A 24,797-nucleotide genomic window follows, 5' to 3' on the forward strand; every position below is an offset into this window, starting at 1 on the left:
CCTGTTTTATTTTTTTATTTTTTTTTCTTTTTTTTTAATATTTATTTATTATGTATACAATATTCTGTCTGTGTGCATGTCTGCAGGCCAGAAGAGGGCATCAGACCTCTTTACAGATGGTTGTGAGCCACCATGTGGTTGCCGGGAATTGAACTCAGGACCTTTGGAAGAGCAGGCAATGCTCTTAACCACTGAGCCATCTCTCCAGCCCCTCAGGCCCTGTTTTAGCATAGCTTTGTGTTTTGAAGTGAGGCTGCTCATCCCTGTTCTGTTCAGGCGTCTCCCTTCCCTCCTGATTTCCATACCGTCCCTCGGAGCCCTACATGTCTCTAAATTTATGTGCTTAGGCCAGATGTACTTTCTTCCTGATTTATCTTTTAAGCAATCTCCACAATGGTTTCCTGTCTGGCTCACACAGCTCGGCTCGTAGCCAGCCCTGCATACACTGTGGCCAGCTCCATGAAGTCGGTGGGCATCTCCCCTCAAGGCAGGTCTTGAGGAAGCACCAAGATTTCACCCATAGGGCCTGTGAGCTCTAAGTACCTTCTGAGGTTATTGGGAGCTCTCTGTGGAGGAGGACAAGTCGTTTCTAGAAAGGAAGGAGCCTTTGAGCTCCGTAGCTTTTTATAGGATAGCGCAGTGTGATAAAGCCATCTATAGGATGGAAATGAGCAGCGGGAAACATTCCTTCCTCATCACACAATTCAAAGGAGTTGCAGGTGAGTTATGCATTTGGTATCGTGAGAACCTCTCAGTTAACAATGGCAGATGCCACCCAGAGTTTCCTTAGAGAAAGGACAATAAAAATCTTAGGAAGAGGCCCCTTTCCCTTGCATTCATTTGCTTTCCTGCAAATTTCTAGCCTGTTAAAGAACAGAGGCTTTGAGTTATGAATGCCATCTAGTGAAGAATGTATCTTAATGCCTGTGGCCAGAGGGGAAGAAAAGGACACTTTTAAAAAACTGGGCCACACAGGAGCCCCAGGTTAGGTTGCTGTTTCCCTGTTGACTGTCTGCCTAACAAGAAGCCATCTCGGCTTTTCTGAGCCACTATAAGCCCTTATGTAAGATGAGCAATGTGCGCATTACGTATCTGGAATGAGAGCACGTTCCTGGTGGAGGGAAACGCCTGAAGGTAACCCAGGAATACTCTGCCATTGGTGGCCAAGTGCTCTCTTGTTATATAAATGGCCTTGATGTTGATTGTGTTCAGTCACGGTGTATTCAGTGGGTGTGACTCGTACACAGCTGAGCATCTCGCAAACATCTGTGTCTACCAAAGGCTGCGTAAAAGGGAGACGAGAATGCTGTGCATGGTCTCCAGATGTTCCTGCACCCGCTGTCTCACAGCTGATTCAGAGGTACAGCCAGAAATGAGGGCCCTTGGCTTCTTAGAATGGCTGTGGACTCTGAAATGCCTTTCCATTCAAATTCCAGTGTATAGAAACCATTGTCCTTGTAATTAAGATCTAAGCTTGTCTCTGGGAAAGTAGGTCAGTATTTCAGTGGGAAGGCTCTATTAAACTGGCGCCCAAAATGCGAGTGGCATTTGGCCAATTGGATTTTGCTTTTAAGTCTCAGTTTTGCAGGCCCGTGTTTTCAGTTTGAACTCTGGGTATTTACAGCGGGTTTACTGGGTTCTTGTTTTAATATAGGCCCTGAGCAAAGTTCCAAAGGAAGTCAGCTTACAAAAATTTAGAAAGTAGTAGATAGCTTGATGCCCATGTGTGTAGTAGCCTTGGAAAGTGTGGATTAGAGCCCAGCACTTGGGAGGTAGAGACAGCCAGAGCTCTGAGATCAAGGCTCCCTGGTTTGCATAGTGAGTTCCAGGACATCCAGGGCTATACAGAGAAACCTTGTCTCCAAAAACCAAAACCAAGACCAAAGAGCTGAAGTGTGATGGCAAATAAGTCACACTCAAAAAGAGAGAATGCCGGTGTTTTGGCTGCTTCTGTGGTTGTGAAGATGAGGGTATTCTGTATTGTTTGTGACATCCCCCCCCCATCTAACCCCTGATCATATTTCATAGTTTTGTTTTCACTCATCAGAGCAACAGGAAGTTTTCAAAGTCTGTTTCCTTCAAGTTTGGCCTCAGATTTATTTTCAGGATTAGGTGTTTGTTTTTCCGTTTGTTTCCATGACAACCAAGCCTAGAATTCCTATATATAGTCATCCAGCATCCATTGTTCCCCTGGCCATTGTATCATAATCTTACTCACCCAGACCAGAGAACTCCACCGATGAAAGAAGACAGGAAGGTGCCAGGGTCCCTGGTCTGGAGATTCTCAAGACATAATCAAAAGGAGGAAATAAAATAATGTAACTGTCTCTAGAGATTTAAGGTCCCCCACAGACACTATCCAGAATTGAGATGGCATGTGTCTGATAGCTTCGTTTTGTACACAGTTTTCTTTTGCAATGGCCCAGTGAAACAGAACATCCCAGGAGAAGTAACTAGAAAGTTATATTGACCACCTGTAGTTTTTATTATAATTCTGCGTGCCAGTTTTCTTGAACAGCAAGTATCTTGAGAAAGAGTAGAATTGAGGTACAACGGACCTTATATAGAGTGCAAGAAATCTTTTCATATACTTGTATTTATTGAAGTTCGTGAGTTTTCTTGACAACTCTATGCTACATACTCAGTATCTTAGCCGGTGTTCCATTGCTATGAAGAGACACCATGAACATGATACGTCACCAACTTGATGGAAAGCATGATGATACATAGGCACATGAACATGATATGCCATTAGCATGATGGGAAGTATAGCAGCACATAGACAGACGAACATGAGATGCCGTGGCGGCACACAGGGAGTTGAACATGATACGCCATCAGCATGATGGGAAGCATGGCGGCACATAGACAGATGTGGTGCTCGAGAAGGACCTGATGGTTCTATATCAAGATTCATAGGCAGCAAGACAGAGAGAGTCACTGGGCCTGGCTTGAACATTTGAAATGCCAAAGCCCAGCTCTGGTGACACACTTACTCTAAAAGGCCATGCCTCCTAATCCCTGTCAAGAAGCACACTCCCTAATGACTAAGCATTCAAATATATGAGTCAATGGGGGCCATTCCTAGACCACACTCAGGAACATATATGTGCATGTATACTTATATATTTATAAATATTTTTCTTCACAAATTCAGCCTAGCAAACATTTTCCAAATTTTCAATATTTAGTATCATATTAACTACCCTGCATGTTGCTGTGTGGTAGATCTTTATGTCTTGCATATGTGCTAGTTAGTTTTTGGTCAACATGATGCCAGCTTGGATTATCTGAGAGATGGAAATCTCCGTTGAGAAAATGCCTCCATAAGATGGATTTTATTTTATTTTATTTTATTTGTCTGCAGCCTTGATCTGGCCAAGTATGTTGGCAATGCCTAAGACAACTTAACATAGCATGAGGTATAATGTATAATAAGGTGGTGGAGAGAATTGCAGATGTTTATGCATTGACAGAGTATAGACTTGAAGAACAAAAAGTCCATTTGATTTGATGGGAACTTTTTCACAGAAGAGGAAGCTCCTCAACAGTTTTAAAGGCTGGGTAGGAATTGCAGGAGAACAGTGAATAATCTGACCTGACCAAGGACCAACATCAATAACGTCCTTGACGTGTTCAAGGAATTAGAAACCATCTGAAACCGTGGGATGGGCCAGACTGAAGAGCCGTGTGCACATCAGATATATCCGTGTACCACAATCATTCAGGACGAAGGAGCAGACATGACGCTGAGTTGTAATTGTGGAATGGGAAGACCCAAGAGATCAATGGGTGTAAAGGCATGGGATGGAGAACAGGAGCAGAGATGATGGGGGCGGGGTGTCATGAGGTCTTTGCCTAGCACGTGTTACACCTCTAATGTGAATGAATACAGGAACTGAGTATTAACATTCATAATGCGAGAGGAAGAATTTGAGGAGCTGGTTTGTAGCATACTGAATGGTTTTGAGGCATCCCCTGAGCTCCTTCCTCAGCTGCAGATGAAGGACTGGTGTTATCATCCCCAAAGGGCATTACGTTTCCCAGTGCTACAGAATTCTCTGCTCTCTCTGGATTCCTGGGATATTGTTGACATACACATAAATCTCTGATTGCTTTTGTCTTTTGTCAAAGTTTCTAAATGGTTCTATCATCCAAACTGCATGCCATGCCAGAAGCTCAGTGTGTCTCTAGCTCTTCTCCTTCTATCATTTCTTGGCTGGAGGTAGTGGACCCCATTCTTGTTCATCTCCACTTAATCCCCATCCTCTTTTGGTGATCTCTACATGCATTTAAATTAACCAACCTTTAGCTGGTGCATCATCTGCTTTTCTGAAGAAAATTATGATCCATGTATTATTATTAAACCTTCCTTTTGATTGTTTAGAGTGAGGTCTTGCTACATGAGCCTGGCTGGCCTGGAACTCAGCATGTAGACAGCATGTAGTCTTGAACCTGTAGCGACCCTCTTGGTTCTGCCTCCCGAGTGACGATGGGATTACAAGGGTACATCAGCATGCCTCAGTTTTGATGTTTTTGTACTATGGACTTTGAGATTTTAAAGTTTTGCTTCCACAACCTATACCACCTTCTTTCTATTTGTGTTTCTATTTATATCCACTCTCCTAGTTCTCATCTTCATTTTTAAAAGGACTCACATTTAATATTTCATTTTATTTGTGTATGTCTGTGTCTTCATCCATATATATGTGTGTGTGTGTGTGTGTGTGTGTGTGTGTGTGTGTGTGTGTGTGTTTGAGTGCCCATTGAGGTCAGAAAAGGGAGGCAGATCTCCTGGAGCTTGAGTTATAGGAAGTTGTAGCTACCCACTACCTACCTACCAATGTGGGTCCTGGTTCTTCCAGACTCCTGAGCCATTTCTCAAGTTCCTTGTTTTTATTTTTAATTATACCCTGTGTGTGTGTTTGTGTGTGTACACGTGTGTGTATGTAACTGAGGAAGACAGAAGAGAGTGTCCGATCTCCTGGAGCTAGGTGTATAGGAGTTTGTGAGCCACCAGATGTGGGTACTGAGAACCAGCTTGGGTCTTCTGCCATAGCAGATCATGCTCTTTGCCCCCAGGCCATCGCTCAAGCCCGTCATCTTTACTTTTCCATTGTAAGAATGTAGTTGTTTAGATTTCTCTTTACTCATCTCCGAATGAATGCTGTAAAGTACAAGTACAGCTGGGGTCATGAAACATTCAGTATCTGCAGTTCTGATGTTGATCTCACTGATTAGTGCAGTAATTAATACCAGACATATTTATTAATGGATACTCAGGATTCTCTTTGACAGCCCTGCTCCGTCTCCTGCACTCCCACAATCAGTCACTAAATGATGCTGACTGTCCCTCTTCCTCTCCCCGTCTTTGCAGATGTCTCTAAAATGTCCAGTTGTTTGCATTGTATCGTAACCAGTCACTTATATGTCTTCCTGAGACAATGAGTTGCTTGAAGACAGGGATCAAGTCTTACGGTCCCGGAACAGGTGTCCTGTTTACTCAGTGGCCAGTAAACATTTGCTGATGAATAATCCTTTGCCTTCTGTCCACCTCAGAAATGGACTTACCTTAAATTCTTTTGTCTTTCTTTTTCCTGGTATTTGATTCCCACTAACCATCGAGGCTGTCTCCCGAGTCTACATAGAAACTTAGCTCCCGTACAATTGAATGTGGTGGCTGGCTACCCTTGTCTGTCTCTCACTGTTTCTTTTTGGAGCTGCAGAACATTAAGCCTTGACCTCCAGAATGGCACCGATCTGTATCACTTCAGCACGCAAGAGCATCCTTCCGTGAGTGGCTGATTCCTGCCTTCCTGTCTTCAGTCCCCTGGCAGAGCAGCTTTCTGAGGCTGTGCACTTGTTTTCTGTGCCTCTTTTATTGCTTCAGAGGGTGGGATGAGCTTTGGAGATGTAAAGAAGGTCTGTGTTTCCCTAACCGCCAACTACCAGCACGTTCCCCTGAGCTATTTCTTGAGGGAGCTGCAGCCACTTAGTAATGGTCACAGATCTGAAGATACCCTTCGTGACTTCTTTGGCCTTGAGTTCCCAGAGCCAGCAACGTACCCTGGCACCAAGACAGCGCTAACAAATGTGTGTTCAGCACTGTGGCTCCATCAAAAGGCTCCTTCTTCCAGGCACACAGTTCTTACAACGTTCACCTTTCTGCCTTTGGCCTTGTGAAGGCCACTTTCTTGTGGTTGTTTCTGCAGTGGCTAAAGTTTGGAGGATGAAGAAAAGCTGAAAGTGAGAGGATTGACACCTAGCTCTGGCTCACACTCCAGGGGACCTAGAATTAGCAAGAAAGATCCAAGTAGCCCTCTAAGGAACACAGTAAACCAGAGAGGGCTGGGAAGGTGCCTCTGGAATGCAGTCTCTTTCTGCTTTAAAATTTCTGGCTGTCTTAGAGTCCTGCCTCCTCCCAAGTGCTAGCCCTTCATTTGTCTGTGTGTACTGTTCTAGCCCTGTCTCAGCATGAGAAATTTTATAATTGTGTGAGAACAGTTGGTCCAACATCTCATTATTGTTTTAAGACAGACTCTCACTACTTAGCCTTGGCTAACCTGGAACTTATTATGTAGACCAGGCTAGCCTTGAACAGGTCTGCCTGTCGCTGCCTCCTCTGGGACTCAGGCCTGCAATTCATGAACAAACTGGTATCTTCTATTGCATAGCAAGCTGGCCTTTACAAGATCAGAGGAGTCATACAAATGAATGCATTTGACATCAGTGCTCAGAGTGTTACTTTATTTACAAACAAAGGACCTGGGAGAAAGCCAAGCTCTGACAGGTCCCACAAAGTGGGTTGCTGCAGCCCTGGGAACTGTTAAAGATGTGTCATAGCTGCTGGGATTCGCTCGTGTTTGTGAGAGAGTTTGTTTACCTGTCCTAATTTGAACCATGAAAAAAGGCGTTGAGAGCATGGATGGCGGCCGTTGTTTCTTTGGAATTGTTGAGTCTCGTTTGTTGAAATGTTCCGCTGAGATTGCTTCCATTTTTCAGATGCTATATAAATTTACATTTTAGAGTTTGAGTGGTTTTGCTGTTTTGCTTTTGTTTTATGAGAGATGGGATAATGTTGCAATCGAGTCTAGAAACAACAATAACAGAGTGTGTTCACTAGAAGGAGGCTCCCGGCTAGAGGGGTCGGCCTAAGGGCGAGGTAGGTGAATCTGGTTGAGTGAGTGGCAGGTGAAGAAAGGGTTAGCCTGGCTTAATGCCTGCCTAGGAGCCATTTATTTCTTTATAGCTTTGTGTTCAAGGGATTTCAGCTGTCAGGTACCTGGTGTCTGAGATGTGCTCGGCATTAAAACAAACCTGTGAGACTCCCTAGATGTGTGCCATTTCTTGAGGATGCTTCAACCATTTAGTAAGAAACAGACCTTTCCTTAGGACATGGGATTGTTCTCTGGGTGGATTTGTGGTTGGGGCACAGATCTCCTCCAGCAAGATGTGGCTTTGGCCTGTTGCTTTCAGAAAAGCCATGCTGCAGGGCTGAGTGTCTAGAGGACAGCCTCTCTGTCAAGAGGGTTGGGAGTTCTGGGGACACTGGCTGGCTGTGCCCAGCCCTCACTGGGAAAGCGTTCATGGCGGAGTGGAGTGTTGGGAACATCTCTAAGTGTGTGGTGTAACGGGGTCTTGGGGCTTAAACAGAGACACGATCTGAGAAATGGTAAACAAGCCTACTATTGAAGGAAAGAAGGAGAAGTTGGCAGTCCATTCCTGTGGTCCTGAGTGGGTTCATCAGCAGAAGGTAGAGGAATAAAGGAGTGGAGATAAGGAACTGAGACTGCACCACAGGCTGTGCCTTTCCTATCTTCCTTTGTCTCCTGCATACACACCTGTAGGTGAACACCCGGAGGCTCTGTAGACTGAGTTACTTTTCCTTTTGTTTTATTTTTTGGCTCCTGGCAGGCTTGTTTATAAAAGAGGTTCTCGATCTTAAGGAACATGCCCTGGGGGACAGACAGAGCAACAAGAAGTGAAAGGTATCTTAGTGTTTTACGGCAGAGGTGGGTGGGGCAGGAATACACCACCCTGCAGTCAGGAAGGCAGCTCCCACACTGTTGGCCAAGAGACCAATGAAATGATGGTTGATCTTGGTGTGGTCAAGTATTAATTTTTACAAGATTAGTCCGTATTTCATCTGGGGGGACTGTACCTGAGAAAATGAAGCATCCATCAGATGGGGAGAAGGCTTGTGTAACGTCTGTCCCTTCTTTGCTTATGAAGAAAAAAGAGACCCTTTGTTTTCATTCCATTCTTTAGGGTGGTTCCACAGGCTGCCTCCTTAGTCTTCACAGGCAGCCGCAGGCTGTGTGCACAGCATTGTTGAATTGGGATCACCGACTCCCCAGGAGTGTGCTGGGAAAAGGTGCTCCCCCTAGCCTCCCCATCCCATTTCGCCAGGACTTGCTGCTCGCGCTCCTGGGGTTAAGGTTCTTGCTCTCCGTTTCCATCCTCCTCCCTCAGAGCTGCATACTTAAAAATACCTTTCAGAGAGACTTGTTTGGAATTTCATTTTAATGGGATTTGTGAATAAATCTCCATCTTAATGCTGACTAAGCTTTAAACGGCTCTTCCAGGAGAACACTATCGGATTTTTAGATTTTAAATTTCAAATCTCTTGACTCCAAAGGCAGAAAACATTTTCGTATTTGTCGGCGTGCCATGTGCCTGCGCACTCCTGCTCCAGACTGGCTTTTGAAATAATGATAATAATGTGGCTGGTGTGAAAATCTGGGCGGGGCGGGGGAGGGCTGTTGCATCGTTGAGACCCTGTGTGCACTGGCTGGTTCGTTTATTCCCCCTGTGAGGATGGATGTCCTGTGGTAGCCTATTGTCACACTCCAGTTTCCTTAGAAAATAAACTAAGCCTCCTATCTTCCTTCACCTTGAAACTTTGAACCTCGGAATTTTGCTTTGAAACAAAACACGAGGTCATGAGCCCTCAAAGTCAGGCGCAAAGGGGTATTGTCCCTTTCTGTCACTCTGCGCGTGCTTCCCAGCTCCGGGGTGGTGAGTGACATGAAGATGAGAGGTGTCACTCCCCCTTAAAAACTACTCACGACTGACCAGGTGATGCTGGTCAGAAGAGACAAACTTCAGGTGGAAGGAGAGAGGGGGTCCTGTGTGCAGCAGGTTAATACTGGAAGATGCTCTTGGAACCTAAGGTCTTAATAGTGCCCACCACACACCAGAGAGTGCTAGCTAGCCACGGGAGGAAGGGGATGAGCTGATGAACTTCACTGTGGTAATAGTTTCGTGGTGTAAGGTCTGTGTGTGAGTGTGCACACGCATGCGCAGACACATTGTAGGATAGTGGTCATCATCTCTCGTCTTCCTCAATTGCTGTCCACCTTGATTTTTGAGGCATGATGTGACTAGGCTAGTTGGTCTGTAGCTTCTAGGTACCTTCCCATCTCACTTCCCCAGCTCTGCTCTACTGTGTGAAGGTGCCAGTGTGAAATTCAATCTTATATTGCAAACACGCTGCCAATCCCCAGCACATGTCAGCTCCCCAGCCCCAATAGATGTGTTCTGTTTTGTTGATTATGTCTTAATAAATCTAGTAGGGGAGACCCTGAGGTGAGGGGCTTTGAAGCAAGCACCACCCCACACTATGTCCTAGGTGGTCCAGGTCACTGTCCCTGTCTCTCCACAGACTCCTCTTACTCGGAGCCCCCCGATGTTCAGCAACAATTGAATCACTACCAGTCGGCTGCCCTGGCAAGAAACAATAGCCGTGTTAGCCCCGTGCCTTCTTCTGGGACTGCCGCTGGCACAGAGCAGAAGGCAGAAGCCGTTCTTCACTGCGAATTCTGTGAATTCTCCTCGGGCTACATCCAGAGCATCAGGCGCCATTACCGGGACAAACACGGAGGGAAGAAGCTTTTCAAGTGCAAAGACTGCTCCTTTTATACAGGCTTTAAGTAAGTGTCGGGAAGAGCAGTTGTGGAACACCACAGTGGCTGCCCCTGCTCTGGCCCTCACCACACTCTTCCCTTACATCTCTCTGCCTGCAGCTCCAGGAAGGTTCTATCAAGGTGTGAAAGGATGGTTGGGTTCTGTCTTTCCAGAAGGAAGCTAGTTTCAGAAAGACTACTTGGGACCTGTGGCAAGGAGTCAAGGGTCACATGAAGACAAACGATCAGAGTGTATGGGCTTCTAAACAATGTGGGGTTGGATCAAAGGTCTGCCCTGGTCCAGTACATGTTTTTCTTTCAGAGAGCATCCGTGTGTGTGTGTGTGTGTGTGTGTGTGTGTGTGTGTGTGTGTGTGTTAAGCACTAGGTCTCTCTCTCTCTCTTTTTTACAAATGTATATTTTAAGGAAGCATGAGAAAGAACTCATTAGAGGAAGGTTGCCAAAGGAGAATAGAAGGAACTTATTCCTTTTACTTATCCATTTTATCGGTCTGCACACACACATGCCATTAAGGAGGTCACGAGAGGTCCCACCTGTGTGGGGGTCAGTTCTTTCCTCCCATCATGGGGCTCCTCAGTCCACCAGACTCCACAGCAAGCGTCTCTACCCACTGAGCAGTTTCTCCTGCCCGCCATGTGTTTGTTATGAGACATTCAAGGGTTGTCAAGTTTAAGGATTTGAGACAAGGGGAGGCAGAGGCATCAGGGCCCCTCCACGTTTAAGCTGCTGCACTTCCAAGCTGAGGGAGCCTGGTCGCAGTCGCCGTGACTGACACCTGAACAACCTGTTCTCATGCTTTCCGGGCGACAGTGCCAAGACTTGCGAAGGCAGGTTAGGAGTCAGCCAAGATTTAAAACAGCCCTTCCAATACTTGCGTGAGGCAGAGTTGGTCCTCTTGTTTTTGTATTATTTAATACGTAATTTCTGTGTCTCTGTGTGGTGCTGGGCGCTCTATCCAAGTTCTCACTTAGTTATCTAGGCTCACCTTGAAATCATTATTTAATCCACCTGAGCCTTGAACTTGTGATTCTCCAACCTCAGCCCTTTGAGTAGCTGGCATTTACAGACATGCTCACCAGAGCTGGCTCAATAGGCAACTTCTAGTTTTCAGGAATAAAATATTTAGGGTATTTATGTCTTTATAAAAAAACCTCAATTCCAGCCAAGTAGCTGAGTAGTTGCCCCTGTTATGTCCATTGATGGGTTACCTGGCCCAAGGAAGCTGTGGTCAACAAACACAACAGCTTCAGTTTAGGCTTCTCAAGCAGGGGCGCCATCTGTGGGCACCTGCAAGAGGTGTGCCAGCAGGAGACACATCCCGCGACAGTCATGGTCTCTGTCCCTTCTCTCTTAGATCTGCTTTTACTATGCACGTGGAAGCTGGGCATTCTGCGGTCCCAGAGGAAGGCCCCAAAGATCTCCGCTGCCCTCTCTGCCTCTATCACACCAAATACAAACGCAACATGATCGACCACATCGTGTTGCACCGAGGTAACCTTCAAACTGGCTCGGGTGTCTTGGGTCCTCCTGGGAGGTGGCGCTGCAGCATTTTGAGGATGCTGCCTGTGGACCACTGCGGCATTGCCCTCTTCCCCGGGGCTTTGCTCCTCCAGGCTAGAGTCACAGTGACAACTGCCGATATTCAGTGGATAAGACACATCAGTAGAATTCCTTCCTGGGGGAGGCATGGGATAGGGGATCTCAGGAACCCTTCCATCGGGGTTGTGGACATCAGGAATTTCCCATTCTGAATGCCTTGCCACCAAGGGATTCTAGCTTTCTGGACAGTGAGCCCAGGGAAGGAAGGCAAAGACGGAAATGATTCTTTCCCAGGCACCAAGTGGAGTTTGGTTTGAAATGGACAGGGAGAAAGAGTTGCAGAGCAGACTGCTGGGCAGAGAACCCATGGATTGAGCGCTAGATCGTTCTGGTTTGGATCCTCCTCTGTACAGCTTCTCTGTAAGATGGGATCATTCTGTGAGAGGCTAGCTGGTGGGGTTCCTGGTAGGGTTCTGTTCCTAGTAGACGCACAGTGGGGGGTCGTTGGATGTGCGTTCCCGCTGCTCAGCAGGGACCCTTATGAGAGCACGTGGGTTGTTTCCTTTGATTTTGTTTGAAACAGGATCTCTCCATGTAGCCCAAGTTTGCTTCAAACTTGAAATCCCCCTGGCTCAGTTACTTCCTGGGGTTGCTAGACTTATAGACATGGACTAGCCCTCTTGGGCTTTTTTTTTTTTTTTTTAGTTCACTTTGGCCAATTAAAACATCTCTAGCCAATGGGAGTCTTTTGTATGGGAAGAAAATATGCTGATGGCACATTTTGACCAAAAGATCCTCTTGCGGATAGGTGGAGAAATGAGTACCCACGGCCAGTCTTGTTTGTCTTGCAGTCTCTCATCTTTGCATCCCTTCCCATCCCTTGCTTCCTCTTCCTTCCTGTCTCCCTCCTCTTTCTCATCATCTTTCTTTTGTCTCTACCCTTCGAAAGCTTTCCAGTGTTTGCCACACTTGGCCAAAGGAGAATATGTCTTCTGCTTTCCTGCCTCAATGTCCCTCAGATGCAATGGCGTCCATCACCTTGTCTGCCCAGGTCCCTCAGATGCAAGGGTGGAGACATTTACAAAGTACCTTTCCCCAGAACTGTTGGACAGCATGCCTGTGATGTGCCTATATCATCCCAAATCTCACAGACAACGCAACATCTGCAGTGCTCTGTCTGTTTCTTCCTTCCATGGCAGTCTACTAAGATGAGAGACGGTACCCGGATGGGCCAACCACCTGTGAGCCAGGCAAAAGCGGCGCAGTAGTATTTAGTCAGGGATTCTTGGCGCTCGGCTTCTTGCCTGGTGTTTTGCCTCAGTCACCTGGCTTCTGGTCCCCGAGCCATGTGTTCCTGTAGCTGTGTGCCTCATCCCAGCTTGGGTGGAGGCCATCGGTGGAGCCGGTGCCCAGAGAACATCATCGGTGAGTCCTTGCTGACTGCCGTGAATCCTCACTGGCTCCTGTCACTTCCCATATTGCTGCCCAGCAGGATCAGAGCTTTGATGGCTGACAAGCTCAATGACTTTTCTTGTCGGAGCTGACTTAAGGAAGACAGAGACGGGGGTGAGTCTTTCTGCACAGAGGCCAGGAGCGCTTGACAGAGAGCTCCCAGCACCCAGTTGCCCCATCGTCAGCACAGCGCTATAGGCAACAGCAGCCAACACATGGCCTCCTGTTTTGTAGCTATGAAGCTGAAAGCTGAGGAAGACTATGGGGATTTTTGCTTGTCTGTCTCCTTTCTGCTTTTTTAATTCGGTGTCTTTCTTGGAACTCTGCTTCATCACACAAAGGATTTAAAGTAGCTCAAAGTCAGTCCCGCAGAGCTGTTGTATTAAAAACAAATGAAGAAGCAAAGGCAAGTGTGAACAGAAACGAGGCCAGCAGAAAGTGCTACTGACAATAGGAATGGTCTCAGCAACAGTTTGGAGACGCCGTTGAGTGCCCAAGGTCCCCATCTTTCATTAACCGTGCCCGCAGATTTGTCCTTGACATCTTTGCCTACCAAGATAGGGAAAGAAACAGAAGCAGCTGGCTTTGGGGTGTTTATTAAGCGATTTCCTACAATCTAGACCCTGAAGTCTGGGAAGCTCTGCAGTGAACAGGCAGGGATACACAACATTGTGTGTTGGGCCCTTCGTAACATACACTGCATGTTGCATGTCCCAGAATATGCAATGCCAGAGACCAGAAGTGTTTCAGAGTTCTGAGAGCTTAAGATTTTGGAATGTTTACGTAGAATGTCAGTTGAATATCCAATCACATTGGTGCTGGCAAAGTTTTGGTTTTCGGGCATATCAATCTATTCAGTAGAGCTGTAGAGAGCTAAAGTAACTTAGCCAGAGTCACTCCTCCAGCAGGTAGGGAATCAGTCCCAATCTTTTGTTCTTGTGTCTCTTTCCATTTCCCATCATTGGTGACATCACCTCTTCTGTTTGCTTAGGGAGAGAGTTTTCTGGATATGTGAATATTGTCCTCACCAAGATAGAAATATGGTCCCAAAATGTGCAGCTAGGGATCAGTAGTGTGGCTGCCATTAGTGAGCCTTCACTCAGTCATGGGCACTATGCTAAGTGTTTTCTAGTTAGCTCGCTAGTTTGCCAAACCCAGCATGGTTGATATGACCCAGGTTCAGAAAAACTTCCCTACAGCCCAAGGGCTCTTGGGTAACAAGCTAGGATTGGAACCCAGGTGCATTTGATCCACAGCTCTTGCTCTGAATCCCAGGCCTCCCTCTCACCCCCTTGGGAAGCTGGTGTCACTTGTTCAGTGTTCTAGAGGTGGTGAAAGCTGGCCTAAAGACAAAACTCTTTGTAGGGGATGGATGTCAAAGAGGAGGACTCCAATCCACAGGTGGCCGAGGGCTGTACCTACTGACTTCCGGCTCGGGTGTCCGACTCCACTTGAAGGCAGATCAGAGAGGTCTTGGCATCTCAGCGATGCAGTCAGATGTCTGCCTTGCCGATCAACCCTGGGGCTGATCCCAGAGTAATAAGATGAGGCTTCTGCACCTGTGCACTGCCTGCTCTGGATGGATAAACATCTTTAGTCTCTAGGGTTCAGAGAATGAGATGTTTCTGAGGCCTCGGTTAATTAAAAACCTTGGGATGAAAGGCAAGAAAAACAACTTCAGACCTGGCCCCGAGACAGACCTGCTACTGACAAAGAGAGTCGCCATCACTCTTTGCGGGGGCACAGTGATGCACTGAAGTCAGTGAGGAGGAGAGAGGAGTCTGTTCCATGGAAGTCTGCATGGGAACTAATCAAGGATGCGTACTGGCCATGGCAAAGGGAACATCCTACTGATTCCTAAGTTCAGCAAATGCTCATTGTTTGCTTGATGCTTGCTGCATTCTGTGTGGCCGTCTGTGGATGGTGGAGTATAGAAAAGCCAAACGTGGCCTCCTCAAGATAAACACATGCAGAGCATATCCGAGACAGTGAATGATGGGTGTCTAGGAGTCCTGTTTGTGTTTGGGAAAGAGATGGGCCATGGACAAAGGTGCCTTTCGACCCGAACCATGGCAGCATCTCACAGGGAAAACTTAGGTGGGCCACACTGAGATACATGGCTACCAACTTGGTGACACTAAATAGTTAGAGAAGCAAGAATTATCAACAAGGCTGTGCTTTGTGTAAAACTTCAAGATAACTGAGCTGGGCGGTGGTGGCACATGCCTTTAATCCCAGCACTTGGGAGGCAGAGACAGGTGGATCTCTGTGAGTTTGGGGCTAGCCTGGTCTACAAGAGCTAGTTCCAGGACAGGCTCCAAAACCACAGAGAAACCTTGTCTCAAAAAACTAGAAAACAAAACAAAAAAAAAAGAAAACCCTACTTGATGGGATGAGGGGAATTCAAGTCAGTGACAGATCATGTTCCTACGCTGTGTGAGATTCTAACTTTGATGCCTCATCATGCCCTAACTCTCTGGCATTCTTTGGTATCCTTAGCTTAGATTGGCTTCCACCCAACTTCCGCCTCCTTCTTGGGCTCTCATTCCCAGTGTGTTTCTTTTTGTGAGTTCTCATATAAAACCATCAGACATTGAATTGTAGGCCAGTCTTCATCTAATATGACCTCTTTTATCTTAATTACATCCCCAAACTCTATCCCGATAGTCATATTCTGGGGTTCCAAATGAGCATAAATTGAGGGGATACTATCAACTACTACTTGGGAGGGTAATTTATTAATAAACCACTTAAGCCACTGGGGGCAGGACCTGTTTGCAGCACGGCAGCAAACTATTCCAGGTACCCTAAGAGAACAGGAAGCCTTGAAGAAAGTGTCTTCTGGAGGCTTTGGAGGCGGATGCAGAAGTTTGACCTTTACTTAATAGACAGACAGGAAGTCAGGAAAAATCGTTTTAAATCGGAGTGCCAGCTAGACACCTGTTAAATAACAGTCTAGCTGAGGTTGAAGCAAGGGATCGTTAGACCTCTCTGTTTCTTTAAGAGCTATGGATTTAGATCAGTCAACGTCCAGTGAGATCTGGTAGTTTAACTGGGCAGTTTGTTTCATGAATCCATCTGGTAGGACTTTGGGTGAGCTTTCGTTTGAGAAATGGATTTGTAGCCTATCTACTGGCGTTTTAAGAAACGGGTAGTCCAGCCCCCAAGAGTCAGGCAACATTTGTTCTCTGAGGGAAGTTGACCTTTAGTGGAGAGAGACATAATAACCAGCGAATGAGGCTTCATGAGTACAGGCTTTATGTGTAGACCATGACTGGAAACATGGCGCCCGTACACCACTTGCTCAATTGTCCCTCATAGCGAGCCTGAAAATTTGAGCACAGATTGAATTGTGGGGCTTAAAGCTTTTGACGCATATTTACGCTGTGGTTATGTGGCTGTGTAGTCACGGTGGTTGCTCTTCAGTGGGCGCACTAACTTCAAGGTTCTGTTTTCTGCTTTAGTAATTGAACGCTGAGGGAAGCTGAGCCTTGAAGGTGAGCATCCTGGATGGAAGTCATCGCCGCTAACTAGTTAGGGTCACTTTGGTTTTAAGAGAGAAAATCAACCAGACTGACAATATTATTTTGATTTAGGGAAATTATATGGTCCCTTCCATCAGTATCCTTACGTGATAGAGGTATCAACTGTTCCTATCTCTCTCTAGAAATCAGCCAATGCCAAAACTTAATAGCTCTTACCAGGAGCTAGTGGCTTATGCTTATCTATTTATGGCTTTTTGAAAATAATGGTATCTTTTTCTTTTCCTTCTTTTCCTCTTCCTATCCCTCTACTTCTCCTCACCTTCCTCCTTGTCCTTTTCCTCACCCTACCCCTTTGAAATGGGGTCTTACAGAGCAGAACCTGACCTGAAACTTAGTGCCTTGCCTAGGCTAGCCCCGCACTTTGCTGCCTCCATCTCCCAAGTGTGCTGACATCGGACTTAATAGTTTTCTCTGGTCTTTGGCCTTTGTCACTCAGTTGTTCAACAAGTAGTGATGAGTCTTTGGGCTCAGTCTTCCGGGTTGATGCCTTGCACACCAAGTTTGTGGCTGTAAAGGAGTTCCAGCTTTGCGCTGCCTTATTTAAGATTTACAGAGCTCTTTCCAGGAGAGTTCTTCCCTGGCGGCTCTGGGCTCCATGGCCTTGTGGCTTCCCGCTGAGAACTGGCACTCAGTGGTTTGGTTTCATTTCTGCAGCTTTTCCTCCTGGGCTCCTGGCTGCACTGCAGCATGCTCTGCTCTGCCCTTGCTACACCCGTGTCGTCACTCCGGAGGCCACACTCTCCGGTTTCACGTCTCACTGTGGCAGCAAGTGCCAGTTGAGGAGGGGGTGATGAGATGGACCATCCATCTTGTGGTGAGCTGGTGACATTACCATATATATATATATTTTTTTTTTTTTTTGCAACCCTCACCAGGAGCTGAGTCACAATGGGCCTGATTCAGGCCATTTCTTGGCCAGGGTAATTTTGAGAGGTGTGAAGTCAAGAAAGACCCATGAGTTCTCACAGAAATATGAGTTCCTATAGCCAAGGCAGGAGTCAGTCCATACCAGTTTAGCTTACACATGTATGTAAGTGAGGGATTTGGTCCATTTAAACTTATATCTTAGTTTAGAAATGGGAAGTTTTGTATTCCATTTTTTTAATTTTTAAAAGTCCATTTAGTTGTTTATTGTGTGGGGTGGATTGTGCAGATATCTTCAAATGGTAACACCAATATTAACTGATATATCCATATGTAACCCTGTGACACCTAAAAGAGGTTGCCTCATAATAGGCTTTTAATCAATTGTAAAGTCGTGTGTTAGTTTTTATTGCTATTAGCATTTGAACTCCAGAGCATGACTCTGAATGCTTAGACCTTTGGGTAAAGTTCTTAATGATGCTTCGTGAAATTAGCAACTGCAAAGAAAAGTAACCAAGGTGGTAGAGGAATCGAAAGGGGGATCTGTACCAAGGGGATTTGGGAGACCCAATAATTGATTGCAAGGAAACAGACCGTTGAGTGACTGAATAGCTGTCCTCGTGGCATCCGAGGTATTGTTACGTGGAAAAGTGTGTCCAGCTGTTCCTCATCTCCACTGAAGTTGACAGATCTAGGGCAGATGGGCCAGGCTGGAGCCAAAGAATAAAAGAGGAAGCAGTAAAAATGACAAGATAAATCAGGAACAAGTATAGAAGGAACAGGAGGGCTGCGGCCTCAAGGAAGTGCCAAACATGATCATGGCAGCCCTTTCTGTGAGTTCAACCTCAGTATGAAATTGATCCCTGTTGCCACTGCTACCTTGCTATCCCCTACACAGCGTTTAGGGTCTTAGTCAGGTCTACTTTACGTGATGTCACCGAAGTTCATGCCTGGTGTTGCTAAGCATGATGGTTCTCCACCAGCCCTTCCAGCCTCCCAGGGGTGCACTGCTGTGCTGGAATTTTGGGGTGTACAGGAACGATCACTAGAAGAATCTGGTGGATGAAGACCATAGAAGCTGCTAAACATACTACAAGCCACAGGACAGTGCTCCACAACAAAGAACTGTCTAGCCCCAGATGTCAGCCATGATCTTAAGGAACCCAGGCGTAGGGGAGTAGAAGATTCTAGCACAGACTTCCTCAGGCTAGCTAGCTTATGCCAAGGCATTCTCCCCCTACCCCGCCCTCCACTTACACCAAACCGTGGAACTGAATGGCTCAGAAGACTGTTAAATATTTGCTATTCTAAGAAAATGTGTGGATTACTTTATAATCATGTGTTTCTTAGCTGTCTGCTATACTTTAGTCTAAAAAAATATTTATATTTCTAAATAAGCAACTGGATCTTTGTAGAGGGAAAATAACATATGCATTAGATCTCTGGGGAGTATATTGTAGGCACACACCCTCCACGCTTTCTCTGCCCAGCATTTTGCTGGCCGATGAGGCACTATATTCAAGAGCTCCAAGGCAGTGAGTGGTCCACAGTTAGAATGTTGTGGTTGAGATGAAGACGTGACGTTGGGTGGGAGAAATTCCTTCGGGCCCGAAGGCAGCCAGTAACGAAGGAGGAGGCAGTCGCATGGGCGTGCAAAAGACTAACATCGCTTCTCAGTGTCTCTGGGAATAAAATCATGCTTTTCTGACTTAATAATACATTGCTGTTTCTAAATACTATAAGTATATGTTGTGTGCGTCCATGTGTAAACTTCCGGAGTCTTCTGAAATCCAGACTCAGCATGAAAACACATGCTATATTTGATTCTTGCATATATAGCACAGATTTTAATTTTATCCCAGTTATGGATATCTGGCACATGTGCCAATACTCTGGGCAGACTGGTGTGAAATTTAATTTGAGCAGTTAAACACAAGGGTGAGAGAGTGCAAAATACACACACGCATGCATTTCCAGCCCTCCAACATTTGGCATGTGGCTGAGAAAGACACCCAAATCCGCTCTTTCCTGCTGAGTTTTCTTCCTCTTGTGGCAATTGGATCACAGATTTTTCTAGAGTGGCGCAGACCTTCAGAGGTTCCAACAGGGGTCCCCACCTCCCTCCTCAATGCTGCCCACAGCCGTTTCCCTTGTAAGCTAAGTGTACTTGTTAGGCGGTTTCTAGATTTGTTTTAGTTGAGAGCCCCTTGCTTTCGGGATGGAAGAGGGGGTATCTTTGAAAACATCTTCACTGGGGGGGGGGGGGGATAGGAATAAAAGTAGCAATGAGGCCAACCTGGGTTCACCTCTCAGCCCTGTCCATTGCTGTGTCTGAACTTTAGAACGTTTTTAAAGCTTGTTCTTTACTGATGCTAGCCGAGCCTGTATGAGACGCTGGCTTTCATCCCCGGGATAGAAGTAGGCTACTGTTCCTTATTTCTATTTGTCCTGAAAATGGGAGTAACTCTAACCATGATGTTATCAGAAGGGGAAACACTGTGGTGGCACTTGGGTACCCAGTTGATACCCATTTCCTTCTCTTGGAGATACCTGGCATCCAGTCATCATTGCCCTCGCCAAAGGACATTATAGTGGGTTTTGTCAATGGTTGCTAATGTTGGTAAAGATGGCAGCCACTTCCATGCCCAACCTGCCTTCACCGCCTCCCCTTAGAAGTTATCTAACACCTTTCTGCCCGCTCCACATCTATTTCTACATCACTGTTGGTATTAAGTACACAGAAGCTTTTGGTCTCAAAGGACCCAGGTGTGCCAGAGGATTGTGCGGCATATGGGAACATCAGGGAGGGCCACTGTGCATGTGTGTGTTGTTCACAGACCAAGACCCACGAGGAGTTATCGGAATTGAGTGGGTCCATTATTTTTATGTCCCAGAGAAGGAACATGTGCTTTCTGTCGGTAAAAACGCCCATCTCTCCATTCAATTTGTTTCCACAGAAGAGCGCGTTGTCCCCATTGAAGTGTGCCGTTCCAAACTGTCAAAATACTTGCAGGGAGTTGTTTTCCGCTGTGATAAATGTACCTTCACATGCTCCAGTGACGAGAGCCTGCAGCAACACATAGAAAAGCACAATGAACTGAAACCTTACAAATGCCAGCTCTGCTACTATGAGACCAAGCACACGGAAGAACTGGACAGTCACCTCCGGGATGAGCATAAGGTACTAGCCCAGGACTTCCGGCCTCCCTCCCCTCCCCACCTCCGCACTCCTGTGGGGAGGGCCCCCTTGGGGAGACAGGTCACCATTGTCATACCTACTGTGTGCGAGACAGAGAGATGAATTAAAGTAATAATTACAGTAAGCCTTCACTTTCTTAGAATAAAATAAATATAGGATCATTGTAGACCTTGTTCAGAAAAGTAGGTAGGGTGGAAAAGACAGTCATACCACCACCATCCAAAATGTTAGGGGATCTTTACTTTTCTTTACTTGATTTTATTTGTTTTACAGAATTTTGTTTATATTATGTATAAAGCGCCTTATCTTGCTTTTTTGTTTGTTTGTTTGTTTGTTTTATATCCTGACTACAATTTTGCTGTCTTATTTTAAATGTGTTTTGCTATCACAGTGGGCAGACTTCCTGGAAAGGGCAGTCAGTGGCTCTGTTGGGCTTTGATTTCTGTGATTTCACTGGCAATTGCTCAAACCCACCATTACCACAACAAGAAAGAAAGCATGGCCAGGGCATCACTGAATGAACGCAGTAGTTTTCGGATAAAACTTTGCCCAACCAAAGGAGACAGAGTGTGGGTTCTTAGTTCCCAACCCGTTGACTCTCGGTCATGTAAGTTCTTTCCAGGGTTTTGCTAAGGACAGAGACTTTCAAAGGCATCACTATGTATATCTGAACAATTTAAGAAACTGATTGTTCTGATGGATTAAGAAGGACATGTGATGGAGATTTGTGGAGTAAATTCTCTTCTGTGGTTTGCTGAGAATCAGAGCCATCCTCCATGACTGACTGTCTTACTTGGGGTAGGGCTTATTTGGTTTACCGTGGCTCTAGGTGAGCACTCCAGGTTTTGCACATGGCCCCCAGCACAGGAGGAGTTATGATTAGTAATTGTTTCTGAGAATAGCCTATTGACAAGTCACTGCTGTTGACAGTGGCTGGCAACCACTGAATTAGTCTCAATTCTTCTTGAGTTGTTGCAGTGGCTTCTGAGCTACTAAGAAACCCAGAGAGGGTTAGAAACCAAACAAAATAATGGAGCCAGCCAAAGGCTTCCTGGACAGGGTATTGAAGTCTGGAGCTAGGGAATGTGGGTTGGGAAGTGGGGTTCTCCAGAAAGAGGGGACCAGCTTCAGAACTTTTCAAACAGAAAAACCTGAGTAATTACTTTCGCCCCATTGCCGATTGTGTATGCATTAAGAAGCCGCTTTAGTGTGGCGGTTGTTTTCTGGTTTAACCACGGGGATTGTTGTACGGTGCTCAGAGGCCTGGTAAGAGCAGACAAAATCCTTGTACTTCCTGCATGTTGGCACTCAATCTATGCTCCATACACTGTTTGTGAATTCGATTGTGCTCCAATACAGCAAAAATTGTATAAAACATAAAGGCAACCATGCTCTCAAAGGCCTAAAATATGAAATCAGTAACAATATCTTGTATTTTAGATCACTTCTGTTATACCTTTACCATGTTATGGTATATTTTTAAACCTTGCCCTTTCTTGTGGCTGACGAGTGTGTTAAATCCAATGAGCACCTTCCAAGGGCTGAGGAGTCGCCACTTTGAGCATGCCCAGTGAGTTCCATCTTTGTCTCTGTTCCTAAGTTTATGAGATTCATGTTAGATAGAAGCACTTTCTTTTTCTCGTTTTCTATTCTTTATTCACCTCTTAAATGACAGCTCTCAGATGATGGGCACTGGTGCTGGGCCCCAGGAGAACATGGCTGGTCGTCAGGGTGAACAGTGCACACATGGGAAAGGTATGGGGCTGGAGGTGTGCTCAGGAGACTTGCTGAGGATGCAAATGGAGATGTTAATGACTTTATCACAAAAACGAGGAATTAAAGGCCTGAGAGAATGAATCAGAAAGAAATATCGCTTATTTTATTTGCCAATCTTAGTAGCTACAAAATCCTGATGAAACTACATGAAAGCTACTAGAATACTCAGGAGCTTATCGATGTAGCAGGATGTAAGATAGGTACACAAAACTGAATTCCTAAATGCTGAAAACAAAAATTATAAAAGACTAACTGTATCTATTAGCATCAAAATAACAACCTAGTTATTGAGAGCTACAGTAAAATTAGTATTGATCATTTTTCCTAAACTAACCTACAGATTTAATATAATCTCTGTTCAAAACTTTGAGAAGTAATTTTTTTATAGAAATTGTTAAACGGAATCTAAAATTTGTGTGGTGGTGGATTAGTCAAGTGCTTCTCAAACTATGGTTCACAACATCTTTGGGGGGTTGAATGACCTTGTCACGGGGCCTCATATCAGCTATCCTGCTTAACAGATATTTGCATTATGGTTCATAACAGTAGCAAAATTACTATTATGAAATAAAAACGAAATAATTTTGTGGTTGGGATCACCGCACCATGAGGAACTGTATTAATGGACTGCAGCATTAGAAAGGTTAAGAATCACTGAATTTGTCTAAATGATGAAAAGAAACAAAGTTGGGAGACTCAGTCCTTCTTGCTTTCGAAATGAAGTGAAGTTATAGTAACTAAAAGAGTGCGCCATTATTACAAGTACAAACACACAGTCTAAGGGAACAGAAGAAAAAAAAGTCCAAGAATAGACTGTCACGTAAATGTGGTCCATTGGTTTCCACCAAGCATGTCAATACAATAGAGAGATGGCGTTCTTTCAAAGGTAGTTCTGGAACAGCTGGGTTTACATATATAAGTTTCAACCCCTGGTCTTTACATAACTGTACAAAAAAATCTGTTAAAATTGATCATAATATTTGGGATAACCTATAGACATTAGTGAAATAAGGAATTCTGAGACATTGGGTAACAGAATAATACTTAGATAAAGCATAAAAGTTGTGGACATTAAGAGAAAAAAAGAATATAAGTTGAATGTCATCAGGATTAAGTGTTTGCTCTTTAAAAGATGGCATTAAGAAAAAAGGCCAAGAAACAAACCTAAAACAGATATTAGCCAATTATTTGCACCAGGCCACGGAACCAGTTCTACTCAGTGTGAGTGAAAAATTGAATAGCCAATTTTCTAGAAAAGGACAAAAAAGTGGGTAAATGCTCCATTCAAAGATGCTTGGCACAATCTATCACCAGCAAAGCAGAGGTTAAGGAGGTAGTAAGTTTTCACTAACTACCAAGGTGGTTGATCCCAGGCTGTCAGTACCGAGGTGTTGTTGGGGATGTGGAGAAAGGTGGAAAACACCATGGCGTGCTGGTAGGAGCGTACAAGATTACAGCTGCTCTGGAGTGCTTTGGCAAGCTGTTTCAATGTTACGCATCGTGTTGACATCAGACCCAGCAATCCTATCCTGGCTGTCAATTTTCTATTACTGTGAGGAAATGCCGTGACCACTCTTATAAAGAAAGCATTTCATTGGAGCTGGCTTACAATCAGAGGTTTAGTCCATTCTTGTCATGGTGGGACACATGGTAGTCCACAGGCAGGTAGGGTGGAGTTGGAACTGAGAGGTCTACACCTGGATCCCCAGGCAGCAGGAAGAGAGACGTTGAACCTGGCTTGGACTCTTGAAAACTCAAAGCCCACCCATGGTGACATACTTTTTCCAAGGAGGCCACACCCACTCCAACCAGAGGACACCTCCTAATCCCTGCCAAGTAGCACCCTTCCTAATGACCAAGCATTCAAGTCCGTGAGCCTGTGGGGGCCATTCTTCTTCACAGCACCACACTGCCTTTAAGTAGATGGGTAGATGAAATACAGACTGTCTATCCAGTGGAAAGCTGCCCATGAGTAAGGAATGAATTACTAGCATTTCATGGCATGGATGGATCTCAGATCACAGTAGATGGACAGAAGCCAGACTTCGGTTTCATGTGACTTTCTGGAAAATACATAAACGTAGCCACGGGAAGCAGCTCAGGACTTGCCTGGGACTGAATCTTGAAAGTAAGGCTTGATTATAAAGGATGTGAGGGATGGGTCAGAGAGAAGGATATTTCTAAGCTGCCTTGGGTGAGGGTTGTACCAGTGAGTAAATCTACTTTTTTTTAAAAAAAAAAAATTAGTTGATCATTTAAAATAGATAAATTAAATGGTCAGTGAATTATACTCCAATTCCCAAATTCAACCCCACAGTAAGTCCTCAGCAGTTGCTAAGTTTCTGAAGTATGTCCTACGAAATTGATCGTTGGACCAATAGAGCCTGATTAATGCGTGAGCTGCCAACAATAAAACCCGAGTTGAGGATGGCTGCCACATTTTCAATAAGACACTGCTAAGTATAGTGCTTTTTATATTCCGTCTCAAACCGCTTG

The 24,797-nt window shown here is 45.3% G+C and overlaps 1 protein-coding gene across 5 annotated transcripts in view; it reads left to right on the top strand.

Moving 5' to 3' along the window:
* Positions 1-24,797, top strand: part of Znf462 (zinc finger protein 462) — a 135,735-nt gene that overhangs the window by 93,165 nt on the left and 17,773 nt on the right. For all 5 annotated transcript variants that reach the window (XM_041657090.1, XM_041657088.1, XM_041657091.1 and 2 more), the window contains 3 exons: positions 9,665-9,932; positions 11,281-11,417; positions 20,284-20,507. In XM_041657090.1, coding sequence (XP_041513024.1) covers positions 9,665-9,932; positions 11,281-11,417; positions 20,284-20,507 — 629 coding nt within the window. The remainder of the gene's footprint in view (positions 1-9,664; positions 9,933-11,280; positions 11,418-20,283; positions 20,508-24,797) is intronic.

Source organism: Microtus oregoni, unplaced genomic scaffold, assembly GCF_018167655.1.
Source record: "Microtus oregoni isolate MIOR12 unplaced genomic scaffold, Mior012 000008F_ref0000371, whole genome shotgun sequence".
Lineage (NCBI taxonomy): Eukaryota > Metazoa > Chordata > Mammalia > Rodentia > Cricetidae > Microtus > Microtus oregoni.